Source organism: Panulirus ornatus, chromosome 67 (assembly GCF_036320965.1).
Source record: "Panulirus ornatus isolate Po-2019 chromosome 67, ASM3632096v1, whole genome shotgun sequence".
Lineage (NCBI taxonomy): Eukaryota > Metazoa > Arthropoda > Malacostraca > Decapoda > Palinuridae > Panulirus > Panulirus ornatus.
Window position 1 is genome coordinate 11,087,071 of NC_092290.1, and position 18,113 is coordinate 11,105,183.

Genomic DNA, 18,113 nt, shown 5'->3' on the forward strand with positions numbered 1-18,113 from the left:
ATCTACTTTGGCGTTGAAATCTCCAGCGTTAAGCTCGCCTGATTCAGATTGTGTGTGTTGTGATTTTATTAAAAATTACGATATCCCTTCGTTAACCAGTATTCAACGGAACTTATTAAATTCCAACATTCCAAAGCTCTTTTTTTATGAATTACTACCAATTAAGCAAATTAATATAATCCAGTAATTATAGGTCGTTAATAGATAATTGTCTTAATGATGGGACGATCGTTTCTCATTACTCAATAAATCAACAGGAAGTCGTTTCGTCAGAAGCTTATCACTGTTTATATAGATAGATAGATGGATGGACAGATAGATAGATTGATAGATATGGCGTTATCTGACTCCGCGAGTGAAAAGTCGCCTTTAGAAAGATGCCCTGGACTCTTTCACAGAAATTGGTCCTAGGGTTATCATATGCACACACACACACACACACACACACACACACACACACACACACACACATATATATATATATATATATATATATATATATATATATATATATTTCGTACTATTCGCCATTTCCCACGTTAGCGAGGTAGCGTTAAGAACAGAGGACTGGGCCTTTGAGGGAATATCCTCACCTGGCCCCACTCTGTTCCTCCTTTTGGAAAATTGAAAAAAACGAGAGGGGAGGATTTCCAGCCACCCGCTCCCTCCCCTTTTAGTCGCCTTCTACGACACGCAGGGAATACGTGGGAAGTATTCTTAATCCCCTATCCCCAGGGATAATATATATATATATATATATATATATATATATATATATATATATATATATATATATATATATATATATATATATATATATTCTTTCATAGTATTCGCCATTTCCCGCGTTAGTGACGTAGCGTTAAAACAGAGAACTGGGCCTTTGAGGGAAAATCCTCACCTGGCCACCTTCTCTGATCCTTCTTTTGGAAAAGAAATAGACGTGGGAAATATTCTTTCTCCCCTATCCCCAAGGATATATATATATATATATATATATATATATATATATATATATATATATATATATATATATATATATACCCTTTCGGATGTATATACTATCACGCATGTACTGAGCCATCATGAGAATGGAGTGGGAAGAGAGGAGAGGAGAGACAGAGAGAGAGAGAGAGCCTCTCCCTCGTACTTAGAAATGTGTCGAATTAACAGACCTTTACTAATTACTTGGATGTAGGACGAATGGAACTTTATCAGGTACTTCGATGTAGAGCAAATTGGTCATTTTCGTTGACTTCGAGGCAGAGGGAATAGAGGGTTATGTATGGGCGATGCAACATCCCCTACAATAAGGGTGGAAGGGGAAGTATTTTGTTTGTGATGGTGATGTGTCCCTCCTACCACTGCAGTGGTAAGAGCAACCACTACATGAAAACAATAAATTGAAATAGCCACTACAGCAACAACCACCAGATAAACCACCACCACTACAGCAACGACCTCAAAATTAACAAACCACTCCTATAACAAGTCACAACGAGACGATATAGTAACATAAATTACCTCCTCTCACAGACTCCTACCGTACTCATTATTATATTATAGTCTCTGGTTAAAACTGTCACCTGTTATCCTTTTTCTGTGATGAATTTCTTGCCAACAACCATCACATTTGAAGTTTCACTCGGTGAAATCATTACTCTCGTCACTTCTTTCCTCCCTTCCTCATGTTTTGTCATGCCCTTTGAAATTACGCTATGATTATAAGCTAAACTTTCTATAACCAAAAGTTCTGTGATTTTACTACTATTTAGTATTTACGGTGTTGAAAGCTACTGGGATAAGTTTGATAGAATGGTATTTTGATAAGCCCAACGTTTACCGAAGCTGCTGTTGTGAATAAAGACATCAGCACATTAGAAAAGATTCCACAAATTTGGATCACTCCAGAGAGACTAAGGTTTGAAATCCCGATGATATATATATATATATATATATATATATATATATATATATATATATATATATATATATATATATATATATATATATATATATATACATATAAATATGCTGTAACCAGGCTGATAATGTTCGTTTTCTACGACTATCGCCATGTAACCATGTACAGTTCTCATTTTCATATCACCCATAGATGATATAAGCCAAGAGATTTCAAGCGTAGAATAGCATCATGAAAAAGAAGAGCCGCACCGTCCCCTGTGTATGACGGGAGTGCACTTAAGAGAAGTGATCGTTGCTCTTAAATGCCTCGATCAGTTCTTGCGACCAAGGGCGATAAGGGGGCCACTATGCAAGTGGATTCCCTCTCACATGCTCTGATCGCCCCGAAGGTGTAATCTGTCACACATCGAGTGCTTTCCTGTCCTCGTGAATGACAGCAGTGTTGTGTTGTCCTCTCATTCCTATTGCTGACGAGGTTTGTGTAATATATTCAGATTCTGCGTTTCGGATACTGTACACGCAAAGGGGATTTAATGTTTGGATGATCCGTAAGATCCATGTTTTTTGAAACAAAAAATATTCTGACTGTCTTTCTGTGTGATTTTTATTTCCTGATTGAAATATCCATGTATCATAAATATATTTTCTAGGCGAGTACCCAGAAGTCTATTTTTCTAAAGAACATAAGCCTTTTAACTGAATAATGATGTTTCGAAGAAAACGTTTGCTTCATATGATAATGGTATATTTTTTTCCCAGTCATCACTCAGATTATCTTATAATTCCAGGTGGGACTATAAACAAACGGCAGGATTAGTATATTGGCTGGATATAAGCTCCTGACAGCGAAGACCTTTCGGGAGACTTTGGAAGATCTTACGTGAAGATTAATGGAAAAAATAAATAGTACTGGAACTCCAATACGGATATGACTTTTGAGAGGTGTGTATGTGACGACGACTCGAAGGTATCATGTGAGTATATGGCACTTAGTGGTGTTTACAATGCTATGTTGGCAGACAGACTGATTAAAGATAATAGATGTCACGAATGATTCAAACGTTTTTAGGTGTGGGAGGAGCAGCTCAGAGAACGGGGCCCCTTCTCTGAAAGCTCCCCAATGGACGCAAAGATGACCATCAACTCTCCCACATGTCCACCTGCTCTTTCGCCCCTTCTCTCTCTCCTACACTTTTCACTAAACATCTCAAGCACTTAAAGTAACCAGACGATCCTCCTTAGAAACTCACCTAAAAGATCCTCTTTGTAGAAAATCCCATCCCCTCGCCTGTCTACCCATACAGGAGGATGGGGGGAGTGGTGCTTTCTCCACTCCTGCGGCTTGAGGGCTGCGGGAGGGAGGCGGTTCCCGACGTTGCCTGTGGCGTGTAAAGAAACTCTAGCAGCCTCTGCTATATTAAAGTGTCGGCGTCTGGTGACTGTAGTATGGCCGTGAGCGCGCCGAAGGTGGTCTGGTGTCCCTGAATTCCTCCAAGAGCTGTTTCGGCAAGTGAGTTGTTATGGTCTGTGTCGATGCTGATCCGTCAGAAACCTTCAGTTTTACACGAGTCGGTCATATTATTGTACGTATGTCTTAAGAAAGAGGGTCCGATTTACACCTACACCTTACTGGGAGGGTCAGATTTACACCTATACCTCACTGGGTCTGCTACATTACACCTCTACTATACTAAGACGGTTATATTACACCCACATCTCACAGAGATAGTCGTATCACATAACCATGTCACTTGAGAATGTCCTTTCAGCACCCATATGTTCCAGAGGTGCCTGTCATTCGAAGGTTAACATTATCGCAGCCTGTGTGATAGGGTCGTCGCGGGGGGCGTGACCCTGCACACGCTGGGATCAGGTCATGTTTGCAACGACCGCATCGTTCTCAGAGGTGACCCTGACTTAAATGACAAAGGTGGCACTGGTCCACAGGATGGAGTGTAGCACCTTAAATTCTTTTCACAGTAGCCCAGGATAACACGGTACCCTAGTTAAAAACCAATGATTTTCATTCTTGAGTTTTTAGCTTTCGATCATTTTGAAATGTTCATTTCTTTATGGTTCTCCCCAACCGTTTCATATGCTCTATTGAAAGCAAGTCACCCTCCGTACATACCACGTCGCTCCAAATCACTACCCCTTGCACCTTCCTGCATACTCAGGTTCCGAACACTTGAAGCATCTTTCACTCCATCCTTCCAACTCCCCTGTAGTTTCCCCTTTTTCTTGTTCCCTCCACTTTCGACAATCATACACCCTTTCAAAACCATTTCAGCACGCCTTCTTCAGCTCTTATACATACCCTCCCTACTACCACATCTTTCTCTTACCCTATCATTTCTTACTCGATCAACCCTCCTCCCACCACATGTTGTCCTTCGACAATTCATTTCCAATACATCTACCCTCTTCTGTAATCTGTTATCCAGGGCTCACGCCTCATATCCATACATTATCAGGACTGTTATACCACCAAGCTTACCCATCTTCGCCCTCGCACACAGCAACCTCTCTTTTCATACATTCCTCAGTGCACTCAGGACCTGCCACTCCTCACCAGCTTTATGGCTCACATCAGCTCCCATCGTTCCCCTCGCTTCCCTGGCATCTAAAACACTTCACTTCCTCCAAGAACTCTCCATTTAGACTCACACTCCATCGCATCTATCTCTCTCTTCTGCTAAACCTACCAACTTTGCATGTTGTAACATTACTCTCAACTTTCTCGTCTCACATTTTGTACCAAACTCAGAAACCAACTACTGTAGTTTCTCACTCGAACTTGCCACCACCTCTGTGTCATCAGCAAATAGTAACTTACACACTTTCCATCCCCTCTCCACCCACGACAGAATGCAGACTTAGCTCCTTCTCCAGAAACCTCGCATTCACTTCTCTCACAATCCCATCTATACACAGATTAAACAGCCATGGTGACATCACACACCAGCGCAGTTGACCCACTTTCACCTGGAATCTCTCATCTTCCTTTCTTCCTACTTGCACACACACACACCATATATATATATATATATATATATATATATATATATATATATATATATATATTGGGATGTCTAAATGTGCGTGGATGTAACCAAGATGAGAAAAAAGGAGAGATATGTAGTAAGTTTGAGGAAAGGAACCCGGATGTTTTGGCTCTGAGTGAAACGAAGCTCAAGGGTTAAGGGAAAGAGTGGTTTGGGAATGTCTAGGATGTAAAGTTAGGGATTGGTGAGAGGACAAGAGCAAAGGAGGGAGTAGCACTACTCCTGAAGCAGGAGTTGTGGGAGTATGTGAAACAGTGTAAAAAAGTAAACTCTAGATTGATATAGATAAAACTGAAACTGGATGGAGAGAGATGGGTGATTATTGGTGCGTATGCACCTGGTCATGATAAGAAAGATCATGAGAAGCAAGTGTTTTGGGAGCAGCTGAGTGAGTGTGTTAGCAGTTATGATGCACGAGACCTGGTTATAGTGATGGGTGATTTGAGTGCAAAGGTGAGTAATGTGGCAGTTGAGGGTATAATTGGTGTACATGTGGTGTTCAGTGTTGTAAATGGAAATGAAGAGCTCGTAGATTTGTATGCTAAAAAAGGACTGATGATTGGGAATACTTGGTTTAGAAAGAGATATACATAAGTATACGTATGTAAATAGGAGAGATGGCCAGAGAGCGTTATTGGATTACGTGTTAATTGATAGGCGCGTGAAAGAGACTTTTGGATGTTGAGCTGAGAGGGGCAACTGGGGGGATATCTGATCATTATCTTGTGGAGGCGAAGGTGAAGATTTGTAGGGGTTTTCAGAAAAGAAAGAATGTTTGGGTGAAGAGAGTGGTGAGAGTAGTGAGCTTGGAAAGGTGATTTGTGTGAGGAAGTACCAGGAGAGATTGAGTGCAGAATGGAAAAAGGTGAGAGGAAATGACATAAGGGGAGTGGAGGGAGGAATGGGATGTATTTAGGGAAGCAGTGATGACTTGCGTAAAAGATGCCTGTGGCATGAGAAAGGTGGGAGGTGGGCAGATTAAAAAGGGTAGTAAGATTGTTAGTGAAAGAGAAGAGAGAGGCATTTGGAAGATTTTTGCAGGGAAGTAATGCAGATGACTGGGAGATGTATAAAAGAAAGAGGCAGGAGGTCAAGAGAAAGGTGCAAGAGGTGAAAAAGAGGGCAAATGAGAGTTAGGGTTAGAGAGTATAATTAAATTCTAGGGAGAATAAAAAGATGTTTTGGAAAAAGGTAAATAAAGTGCGTAAGGCAAGAGAACTAATGGGAACATCGGTGAAGGAGGATAATGGGAAGATAATAACAAGTAGTGGTGAAGTTAGAGGGAGATGGAGTGAGTATTTTGAAGGTTTGTTGAATGTGTTTGATGGTAGAGTGGCAGATATAGGGTGTTTTGGCCGAGGTGGTGTGCGAAGTGAGAAGGTCAGGGAGAATGGTTTGGTTAACAGAGAAGAGGTAGTGAAAGCTTTTTGAAGATAAAAGCCGGAAAAGCGACGAGTTTGGATGGCATTGCAGTGGAATTTATTAAAAAAGGGGGTGACTGTGTTGTTGACTGGTTGGTGAGGATATTCAATGTAGGTATAGTTCATGGTGAAGTGCCTGAGGATTGGTGGAATGCATGCATAGTGCCATTGTACAAAAGCAAAGGGGACAAGGGTAAGTGTTCAAATTACAGAGGTATAAGTTTGTTGAGTGTTTCTGGGAAATTATATGGGAGGGTATTGATTGAGAGGGTGAAGGCATGTACAGAGCATCAGATGGGGAAGAGCAGTGTGGTTTCAGAAGTGGTAGAGGATGTGTGGATCAAGTATTTGCTTTGAAGAATGTATAAGAGAAAAACTTTGAAAAACAGATGGATATGTATGTAGCATTTATGGATCTGGAGAAGGCATGATAGAGTTGATAAAGATGCTCTGTGGAAGGTGTTAAGATTATACGGAGTGGGAGGTAAGTGCTAGATGATGTGAAAAGTTTTTATCATGGATGTAAGGCATGTGTACATGTGGGAAGAGAGGAAAGTGATTGGTTACCAGTAAATGTCGGATTGCGGCAGGGGTGTGTGATGTCTCCATGGTTGTTTAATTTGTTTATGGATGGGGTTGTTAGGGAGGTGAATGCAAGAGTTTTGGAGAGAGGGGCAAGTATGCAGTCTCTTGTTTATGAGAGGGCTTGGAAAGTGAATCAGTTGTTGTTTGCTGATGATACAGCGCTGGTGGCTGATTCAGGTGAGAAACTGCAGAAGCTGGTGACTGAGTTTGGTAAAGTGTATGAAAGAAGAAAGTTGAGAGCAAATGTGAATAAGAGCAAGGTTATTTGGTTCAGTAGGGTTTAGGGACAAGTTAATTGGCAGGTAAGTTTGAATGGAGAAAAACTGGAGGAAGTGAAGTGTTTTAGATATCTGAGAGTGGATTTAGCAGCGGATGAAACCATGGAAGTGGAATCGAGTTACAGGGTGGGGGAGGGGGTGAAGGTTCTGGGAGCGTTGAAGGCTGTGTGAAAGGCGAGAATGTTATCTCGGAGCAAAAAATAGGTATGTTTGAAGGAATAGTGGTTCCAACAATGTTATATGGTTGCGAGGCATGGGCTATAGATAGGGTTGTGTGAAGGAGGGTGGATGTGTTGAAATGAGTTGTTTGAGGACAATATGTGGTGTGAGGTGGTTTGATTAAGTAATGAAAGGGTAAGAGAGATGTGTGGTAATGAAAAGTGCAGTTGAGAGAATAGAAGAGGGTGTATTGAAATGGTTTGGTCACATGGAGAGAATGAGTGAGGAAAGATTGACAAAGAGGATACATGTGTCAGAGGTAGAGGGAACAAGGAGAAGTGGGAGACCAAATTAGAGGTGGAAGGATGGAGTGCAAAAAATTTGGTGAGGATATTCCCTCAAAGGCCCAGTCCTCTGTTCTTAACGCTACCTCGCTATCGCGGGAAATAGCGAATAGTATGAAAAAAAAAAAAAAAAAAATATATATATATATATATATATATATATATATATATATATATATATATATATATATATGTATATATATATATATATATATATAATGTGTGTGTGTGTGTGTGAAATGTACAATCCTTTAATATAAATGTTACTTCCAATCATGCATAAATTTCAACAAGATGTCCCTCTGGGAAGCTTTGACATAAGATTGTTTCCAGGTTGGGTGTGCAAGATGAGTGCAGTGACGTTGCTAAATATAGCGGAAGCAGATGTGTCCCGGCTGACAGGGATCACATCAGCCATCCTCCTCACCTCCGTCATCATCTTGGGCCTAGTGTTCCTGTACGAGAGACTCACTGGTTCCCGTAGCCTTGACGACCTCAGAGAGTCTCTGTGAGTGACATCTTCCTATACCATTATCTCGGGTAAAGGTGGTTGGTATGGTTTATATAAGAAGTGACCAATCCGCACTATGTTAGGAGTGGAGCACAACAGTTTCTTAACTGGTTAAGACATTATTATTATCATTATTATTATCATCATTATCATCATTATTATCATTATTATATAATTATCATTAGAAGTGGTAGCAGTAATATACAACACCAAGACCCCCTTTAATGGGGCTCCTCTGCACTGCAAGCAGGAGCAAGGAAATGATGGACTCTTTTGGAGTGAAAATGTCCTCAACAAGAATATATGTTGACGATACAGTCTTGTCTCGCCATGTAACCCCTAGTAGGCAGAGTCTGGTAACAATACCAATGATGACTTTCATCTAGCTTAGGAAAAAGGGTAAAGGCTATGTATATTATTCGTAGATGAGGACATGGACGTATCATTCAAAAAGAAACATAAAAAAGTAGTCTTACGTGGGCTTATTGGAAGGCCTTTTGTATGATCATCATTCTTTCTGAATCCTCATGTCCGACAGACAAACATTCTCATCATTTTTTTAGTCTTTCCTGAAGTGCTGACCTCTGTAGTACCAAAAGATATTAGTATGAATCTTTGTGTCACAGCTTCCAATACTTGGAATATGGGAGTGCCTGCTATCATAAGACCTGGTGGTCTGTGATGAGCTTAGCTGCTGATACTTGAAATATAGGAGAGCCAGATATTGGAAAACCTGATGGCCTATGATGGGGTTAGCTGCTGGAGGACAATACATTGGAAGGACAGATAATAGGAGACCTGATGGTCCATAACGAGGTTAGCTGCTGGAGGACAGTACATGGGAAGGACAGATAATAAGAGACCTGATGGTCCATAACAAGGTTAGCTGCTGGAGGACAATAGATGGGAAGGACAAATAATAGGAGACCTGATGGTCCATAACGAGGTTATCTGCTGGAGGACAGTACCTGGGAAGGACAGATAATAGGAGACCTGAAGGCCCATAATGAGGTTATCTGCTGGAGGACAGTACATGAAAAGGACAGATAGCAGGAGATCTAATAATATATGACAAGGTTATCTGTTGGAGGATGGGGATGGTATTCTTAAGTCCTAGTTTGCATAAATGTAAAGAGGATAGTAATCCAGGCTTCTCCCTAGCCACCACTATAGAGGTAGAAAGGAGTAGAAGGCTCCTCCCTTCCCTAGCTACCACTATGAATGTAGAAAGTAGGAAAAGCTTTCTCCCCAGCCACTCCTATGGAGGTAGAGAGGAGTAGAAGCCTCCTCTCCAGCAACTACAATGGATGTTGCAAGGAGTTGAAGGCTCCATTGTAGCCACATGTAGAGTGTATAGCAAAACAGAAAGTTCTTCCTCACCCATCACTATAGACCTAGACAGGATAGTACAGTAGAAGGCTCATCCCCACCTACTACCATACATATTGAGAGTATAGTAAAGCAAAAGCCTCCTCCCCACCAACTATTGTAGACAACGACATAACAGTAAAGTACAAGGTTCCTTCCCACCCACCACTGTAGATGTAGACAGGTTAGTAAAGGAAAGGGTTCCTCTCCATTCACCACAACAATTGCAGAGAGGAAAATAAAGCAGATGGTACCTCCCCAACTACTATTACAGACAGAGACAGGATAGTAAGGCTGGTAATAAATCGGTCTGTTTCCTCAGCATGGTGGACAGCTTGACGTCATTGGGTACGGGTCTGAGCGACGTCCTCACCAGGGTTCTGGAAGACATCAGGAAAGCCAGAGACAGATATGACAGGTGAGTCTTGGCTTCTTATCTTGATGACTTCATTCCCTGACTTTTAGAATTATCACTTCTCACCGGATGAAAGACTATAGATATGTTATGACAGCTGCTATCAATCTTCCTGATGAGCAATATTTCCCTATAAGCATGACCAAATTCAGTCAAGATGTTTATTTCTGTTCGAGTTGTATGTTTTCTTTTTTACTCGCTCCACACTAAGTGTTTCTTCTCTCACAAGCAAACTGAAACTAACCCAGTGTCCTTTTGCTATTTTCATTCCTCTTAACACATGTAATCATGATGAAAATTCCAGCCTGTACTGGTATCAATCATTTATTCTTACTAGATTTATGAATGGAAAATTGTCTTTTTCCATAGAAATCTAGCTTCAATTTTAATGATTTTGCTTCAAATGACCTTTTCTTAAAACATATCCCTGTGTTTAGAGAAGGCCAAAATCAAATTTCATCTTGGTCTCATACAATGTTCCTGTATTGCTATTTACCTATAATCTAATGTTAAAGGTAATTTACCCTTGTATGTCTGATAAAAAGGAAATAACAATAATGTCTGATAAATGAAAATAACTGCTCTATCCACTTTGCCTTTGCCTTGAGGTAGTAGAATATATTTCAATAAATAAGCCAATCAACCTTTTTCTACAGGCCTAGCAGACGTCGTCAACAAGGCCAGGCAGCATGGCAGTGAAATTTTTTGTGGCAGCCAAAAGGTTACTTCTACCAACTTGAAGCCCGTCACTTGGAATCCTACTATACACCACCATGAATCTCATCAGCTGCATACAGTCCACATAAACAGTCATATGACTGTAACAAAAAGGTTATCATGTGAATGCAGCTGAATTAGAATAGTCCTTATGAAAAAAAACCATTTCAATCTTCAAACTACATATACCTCACCAGTATCAATGTAAATTATATTCAACTAATCAATGTCTTCATACATTCATAACTAACTCATTAGCTTAATCATAAGGTTATGACTGCATCACCATGATGTTAAAGCTAAATGAAGCCTTATAGAACCAGTATAATACTATCAGCCAAATTGACCCCCTTGTTATCGAATGAAACTTCATCCACGTACAGTTGGAAAAGCAAGATTTTCAGCAATAATAGTCAGGGGCCATTCAAAACCAAAAACATTTTCATGGATGAACAAACCCGGCAATAAGGGGAGCGAGGTTGCTAGTTAGGGACTTCCATAAATGCTCTGTAGATTTTGTACCATGAAAATGTCAATAATTATGGATGGCCTCTAGTCCACCAAGTTTTTACAACTATCTACCCAACAAATAACAAAGAAGTCTTTTTGCTTAAACATACCAATTCAGTTACTACACTAGTTTTCCATCTCATTTCATGCAGCTTTACTTGTGCACAAGTAACACACTGCTACAAAACAGTGCTCAAGACAAAACAATCCTTTGTTTGCTTGGCTCCATTCCTTAAGTCATTTCCTCCAGAAATTGAGCTCTATATAACCCAAAGGGAAAAAATGTGTAATCTTTACTACAAAAATAGGACTTGGGTCTCAAATAAGTAAAATCAGTCCATATCAGTCAGATCCTCAGTCCACCTTAGTACACGATAATCAGACACATGGTATCTGTGGGTATGAAATATATTTTCATGAAAGCTGGGGCCTAGGACTGCATGGTTCAATTCACTGTATGAGTTCTACCTTGAAATTATCATAATTTCTGTAACACACTGAATTCTTGCACTCATCTGACCACAACCCCCTTTTTTTCAATCAAGTTCAGTCATCTGACACAGATGTATATAGACAAGATATTTGAAGTTTTCATAATAGGTTCTAGAGCTAAAAGTTTAACAATAAAATGAGCCTATAAAAAAAGCATAATAGTTCAAGCTAATACTTATTCAAACTGGTCTCTATGCTTCATACTCATTGTAGATACTTGACATTTATTCCTCTTTAGCATTTGCATGGCATGCTTTTAAAGTTTGAATTCTATCATTATTTACACATCCTTGGGTAACTGTGATAAACATACAAATACATGTATGTTTTCTCTTCAATTTAAATTGTATTATTTATAGTTGTAGTCCTTAAGTAATATTAATCATTAGTTTCATTACATTATGTATTACCATTACTGTTATCATTATTGTATCATTCCTGGGGATAGGGGAGAAAGAATACAACCTACATATTTCCTGCATGCTGTAAAATGTGATTGAGAGATGATGTCTAGATGTAGAAAAGGATTACATGCTGGGGTAACAATGTGATAAACATACAAATACATGTATGTTTTCTCTTCAATCTAAATTGTATTACATGTAGTTGTAGTCCTTAGGTAATATTAATCATTAGTTTCATTACATTACATATTACCATTACTATTATCATTATCATATCATTCCTGGGGATAGGGGAGAAAGAATACAACCTACATATTTCCTGCATGCTGTAAAATGTGATTGAGAGATGATGGGTAGATGTAGAAAAGGATGTAAGGGAGAGTAAAATCAGATGTTCTGCAGGGAACATAGGAGTAAGTACAACTATGGGAAATTAAAATGACCAAGAAAGAGGTGAAATTTCAAGAAAAGTTTTGGAGCAACTGACAACCTTCCTACAAAGTCCTGATAGGGAAAGAAAATCTATGTAAAGAAAATGTCAGACTTATGAGGTCAAGAAGGTTTTAGGGTTGAAAAAAAAGGGCAAATGAGAGTTGGGTTCAGAGAGTATCATTAAACTTAAGGAAAAATTAAGATGTTTTGGAAGGAGGTAAATAACGTGAAAAGAGTAAGAGAACAAATGGGAACATCTGTGAAGGGGGCAGTAGAGGAAGTGATATTATGTAGTGATGGATTGAGGAGGAGATGGAGTGAGATAGAGTAGCAGATATAGGGTGTTTTGGTTGGGGTGGTATACGAAATGAAAGAGTCATAGAGAGTGGTTTGGTGAAGAGAGAAGCGCTGAAAGCCTTTCGGATGAAAAGTGGCGGGAGTCGATGGTACTACAGTTGAATTTATCAAGAAAGGGGGTAACTGTACTGTCGATTGGTTGGTAAGAATATTCATCGCAAGTATGGATCATGGTGAAGTGCCTGAGGCTTGGCACAATGCATATATAGTGCCACTGTATAAAGACAAAGGAGATACAGAAGAGTGTTCAGACTACAGAGGCATAAGTTTGTTGAGTATACCTGGCAAATTGTATGGGAGGGTACAGAGCATCAGACTGAGGAGGAGAACTGTGGTTTCAGATGTGGTACAGGTGTTTGTTTTGAAGAATGTGTATGAAAAATACTTAGAAAAACAGATGGATTTGTATGTGGCATTTATGGATCTGAAGAAAGCATACGATGGATTGATAGATATACTTTGTGGAAAGTCTTAAGAATGTATGGTGCGGGAGGTAAGCTGCTAGGAGCAATGAGAAGTTTTCATCAAGTGTGCAAGGTGTGTGTGTGTAAGAGTAGGTCGAGAGGAATCAATGGTTCTCAGAGAAGGTTCGTCTGTGGCAAGGACGTGTCACAATGGTTGTTTAAATTGTTTATGGATGGAGTGGTTAGGGAGGTAAATGCAAGAGTCTTGGAGAGAGGGGTAAGTATGCAAGTCTGTTGGGGATGACAGGGCCTGGGAAGTGAGTCAGTTGTTTGCCAATGATACAGCACTGGTGGCTGATCAAGTGAGACACTGCAGAAGTTTGTGACTGGGTTTGGAAGTGTGTCTGAAAGGAGAAAGTTGAGAGAAAATGTGATTGAAAGCAAGGTTATTCGGTTCAGCAGGGTTGAGGGACAAGTTAGCTGGGATGTAAGTTTGAATGGAGAAAAATTGGAAGAGGAGAAGAGTTTTAGATATCTGGGAGTGGACTTGGCAGTAAATGGAACCATGGAAACAGAAGTCATAGGGTGGGGAAGGGGGCAAAAGTCCTGAGAGCGATAGAGAATGTGTAGAAGAGAATGTCGTCTCGGAGAGCCAAAATGGGTGCGTTTAAAGGAATAGTAGTTCCAACAATATTATATGGTTGTGAGACATGGGTTTTAGTAGACGGGGATGAGCAGAGCAGGGTGGATGTGTTGGAAATGAAATGTTTAAGGACAATATGTGGTATAAAGTTGTTTGATCAAGTAACTAATGAAAGGGTAAGAGAGATTTGTGGAAATGAAAGAGTGTGATTGAGACAGCAGAAGAGGGTGGATTGAAATGGTTCAGATATATGGATAAAATGAATGAGGAAAGGCTGACAAAGCAGATATACGAGTCAGAAGTGGAGGGAACAAAGAGAAGCAGGAGACCAAATTGGAGATGGAAAGATGGAGCGAAAAAGATTTTTAGCCATCGGGGTCTGAACATGCGTGAAGGGTGTGCATGGAATAGAGTAAATTGGAACATTGTGGTATAATGGGGTCAACATGCTATCAATGGACTGAACCAGGGCAAGTGAAACATCCAGGTAAACCATGGAAAGGGTTGTGGCCTGAATATGGATAGGGAGCTGTGGTTTCCAGTCATATATGGATGTGAGTGGATGTGGCCTTTTTGTCTGTTTCCTGGCACTACGTCACTGATGCAGGGGGTGGTGGTGCTGTTTCTTGTGGGGCAGGGTGGTGCCGGAAATGGATGATGGCAAGCAAGTATGAATATGTTTATGTAGGTATTAGTTGGTAAGCAGCCAACGACAAGGTATCAGGAGAGTTAGTGACATCTGCTTAGTGAGCTAGCACTTTAGTGGTTGTTAAGTTGCACTCTTCTGACTCAGGTTGCTGTCTTTCCTTTCTGCCTTACTGACATGTGGACTACTGACATTTGTGGAAATAAAAGAGTGTGATTGAGACAGCAGAAGAGGGTGGATTGAAATGGTTCAGATATATGGATAAAATGAATGAGGAAAGGCTGACAAAGAAGATATATGAGTCAGAAGTGGAGGGAACAAAGAGAAGCAGGAGACCAAATTGGAGATGGAAAGATGGAGCGAAAAAGATCTTTAGCCATCGGGGTCTGAACATGCGTGAAGGGTGTGCATGGAATAGAGTAAATTGGAACATTGTGGTATAATGGGGTCAACATGCTATCAATGGACAGAACCAGGGCAAGTGAAACATCCAGGTAAACCATGGAAAGGGTTGTGTGGCCTGGATATGGATAGGGAGCTGTGGTTTCCAGTCATATATGGATGTGAGTGGATGTGGCCTTTTTGTCTGTTTCCTGGCACTACGTCACTGATGCAGGGGGTGGTGGTGCTGTTTCTTGTGGGGCAGGGTGGTGCTGGAAATGGATGATGGCAAGCAAGTATGAATATGTTTATGTAGGTATTAGTTGGTAAGCAGCCAAAGACAAGGTATCAGGAGAGTTAGTGACATCTGCTTAGTGAGCTAGCACTTTAGTGGTTGTTAAGTTGCACTCTTCTGACTCAGGTTGCTGTCTTTCCTTTCTGCCTTACTGACATGTGGACTACTGACATTTGTGGAAATAAAAGAGTGTGATTGAGACAGCAGAAGAGGGTGGATTGAAATGGTTCAGATATATGGATAAAATGAATGAGGAAAGGCTGACAAAGAAGATATATGAGTCAGAAGTGGAGGGAACAAAGAGAAGCAGGAGACCAAATTGGAGATGGAAAGATGGAGCGAAAAAGATATTTAGCCATCGGGGTCTGAACATGCGTGAAGGGTGTGCATGGAATAGAGTAAATTGGAACATTGTGGTATAATGGGGTCAACATGCTATCAATGGACAGAACCAGGGCAAGTGAAACATCCAGGTAAACCATGGAAAGGGTTGTGTGGCCTGGATATGGATAGGGAGCTGTGGTTTCCAGTCATATATGGATGTGAGTGGATGTGGCCTTTTTGTCTGTTTCCTGGCACTACGTCACTGATGCAGGGGGTGGTGGTGCTGTTTCTTGTGGGGCAGGGTGGTGCCGGAAATGGATGATGGCAAGCAAGTATGAATATGTTTATGTAGGTATTAGTTGGTAAGCAGCCAACGACAAGGTATCAGGAGAGTTAGTGACATCTGCTTAGTGAGCTAGCACTTTAGTGGTTGTTAAGTTGCACTCTTCGGACTCGGGTTGCTGTCTTTCCTTTCTGCCTTACTGACATGTGGACTACTGATATTCTGTCCACAAACATACATCTTTCCTTGTTATATGTATTGCTTGACAAAATTTAACTCTCACAGCTCATTCTTCATAACTCTAGTTTCCAGCAGTGAGTACTACGTGCTAGCCCTGCCTTTTTTTGCAAAATGGTAGGAGCAGTCGATATAAGTAGTAGGTATGAACATTTGGGCAGGAGTATGAAGTAGAAACATTAGATAGTAGTAGTAGGTAAGAGCATTAGATAGAAGTGGTCTTTAGGCAGGGGCCTCTGCAAACACTGCGCTAGACTTGCCCACTACCAGTAGCCTGTTTAGGGTGAGGCAATAAAGGCTATGAAGTGGCACTGGAGTTCTTTAGTTATGGAGACTCTGTTGATGTGGCCACCTTTTTGAGGGAGTTCCAATTGGAACAGGCATCAAAAATATAGATAGACAGATAGATAGTATGTATTTGTGAGTGGAAGTGGTGCTACCTTGCTAATACAGGAAATGGCAATCAAGTATATGAAAAAATTAGCTGTGTGATTAACGTTGTCTCTGAATCATCATATGGTAATTAAGATTTCTGAGGCAGTTCAGAAGTGAAATTGGTTTGGTCTCTTTCATACAATATGCAAGGCTAAATGCAAACTAATGGCAGATTTATTTTCAGAGAATTGGCAATTCTCTTACAAATGGAGCAGAAAAGGACAGAAGCAGAGTTTATCAGAAGTAATGCTACATGCATCAATGAAAACTACTGAAACATGGGTGTTTAAAAGCCATGTAACAAAGAGAGTTCAAACTGATGAGATGAATCTTCCTCCAGTCGATATAGCATCAAAGATTGAACGTAACAATAATACCAAACACATATATTGAAAGGGTGAGGCTCGGGGTGAGCAGAGAAGTATGGTAACCATGATATTTCAAGGAGGTTCATGGTCCATTTTATTGCAAATTATGTACACAATACACCCACTGAGCAGCAACCCTGTGAAATAACCAAACCAGTACTCACAGTACCCACCATATATCGTACTTTATCTTACACATAATATAATGTCTATTTCCATTTCCTACATTACTAACAACTTTTCTTTATATTCTAGTTACATGAGCATTCTCTTTCTCAGGCAATCCAATGAGAAAATCAAAATTGTACTCACACACAGAAATAACTTCCGATGAACATTTTGTTTACAACACTTGCTTCCCATGAGCTCAGAAAAAAAATAATTTTTAATATTCTATCCATAGTATACCTGATATATATCTATTTAGTATTATTTATTCATTATACTTAATCGCTGCTTCCCACATCAGCGAGGTAGCACCAGGAAGCAGATGAAGAATGGCCCTGCCACAAATACACATATACATAAACGCCCATACAAGCACATATACATATCAATATGTACATGCACAGACATATACATATATACTCATGTACATGCTCATACTTGCTTGCCTTCATCCAATCTGATATATATCTTTCTTTATATGAAAACTCTGCCTGCATCTGGTTATACCATGTGTGAAAAAGCACCTTTAGCAAGGAGTCCAGACTCATCAAGAAACTTCTTAATCTTTTCTATTTCCCTTGTCCTGACTGGAAAGCATCCTTGAAGCCGCAGGAGCTCCATAAAAGGAGCACTGGATAAAAAAGTAAAATCTTTGTCTATAATCTTTTGTATCATCATTAACTCTCAATTCTATGGGATGGATTAGGTACAGTAAATATGGATCATAGTTTACTCAAATATCCTCAATGTGAGCTCATAGAGTTACGTAAAACAAACTTCCACACAAATACAAATGATATAAAATTTACACCTTGCATGCTAATTTACTTTGTCAAATGAAATCATCTCCATTCAAATGACCATTCACAGTTCACAACATTCTTTCATTTCATCTGATATCAAAGCATACCTTTGGTTTCGTCAACTTGCCTACAAGTGCAAATC

General features: G+C 40.1%; 1 protein-coding gene across 5 annotated transcripts in view; it reads left to right on the forward strand.

Annotated features, from left to right (window-relative positions):
* LOC139747171 (uncharacterized) overlaps positions 1–17,426 on the forward strand; it is a 79,594-nt gene extending 62,168 nt beyond the window's left edge. Inside the window, exons 2-6 of one of the 5 annotated variants that reach the window (XR_011712330.1) lie at positions 2,117–2,401; positions 2,715–2,868; positions 8,112–8,286; positions 9,980–10,075; positions 10,729–17,426. Coding sequence is in view for 3 of the 5 variants with exons in the window: in XM_071659135.1 (XP_071515236.1) it covers positions 6,213–6,282; positions 8,112–8,286; positions 9,980–10,075; positions 10,729–10,771 (384 nt within the window). In the remaining 2 variants the exon portion in view is untranslated. Of the gene's footprint in view, positions 1–2,116; positions 2,402–2,714; positions 2,869–3,002; positions 3,437–6,197; positions 6,283–8,111; positions 8,287–9,979; positions 10,076–10,728 lie in introns of those variants that run through there. The other 4 variants (XR_011712329.1, XM_071659137.1, XM_071659138.1 and 1 more) reach the window with 4 other exon arrangements.
* Positions 17,427–18,113: the final 687 nt, after the last annotated feature.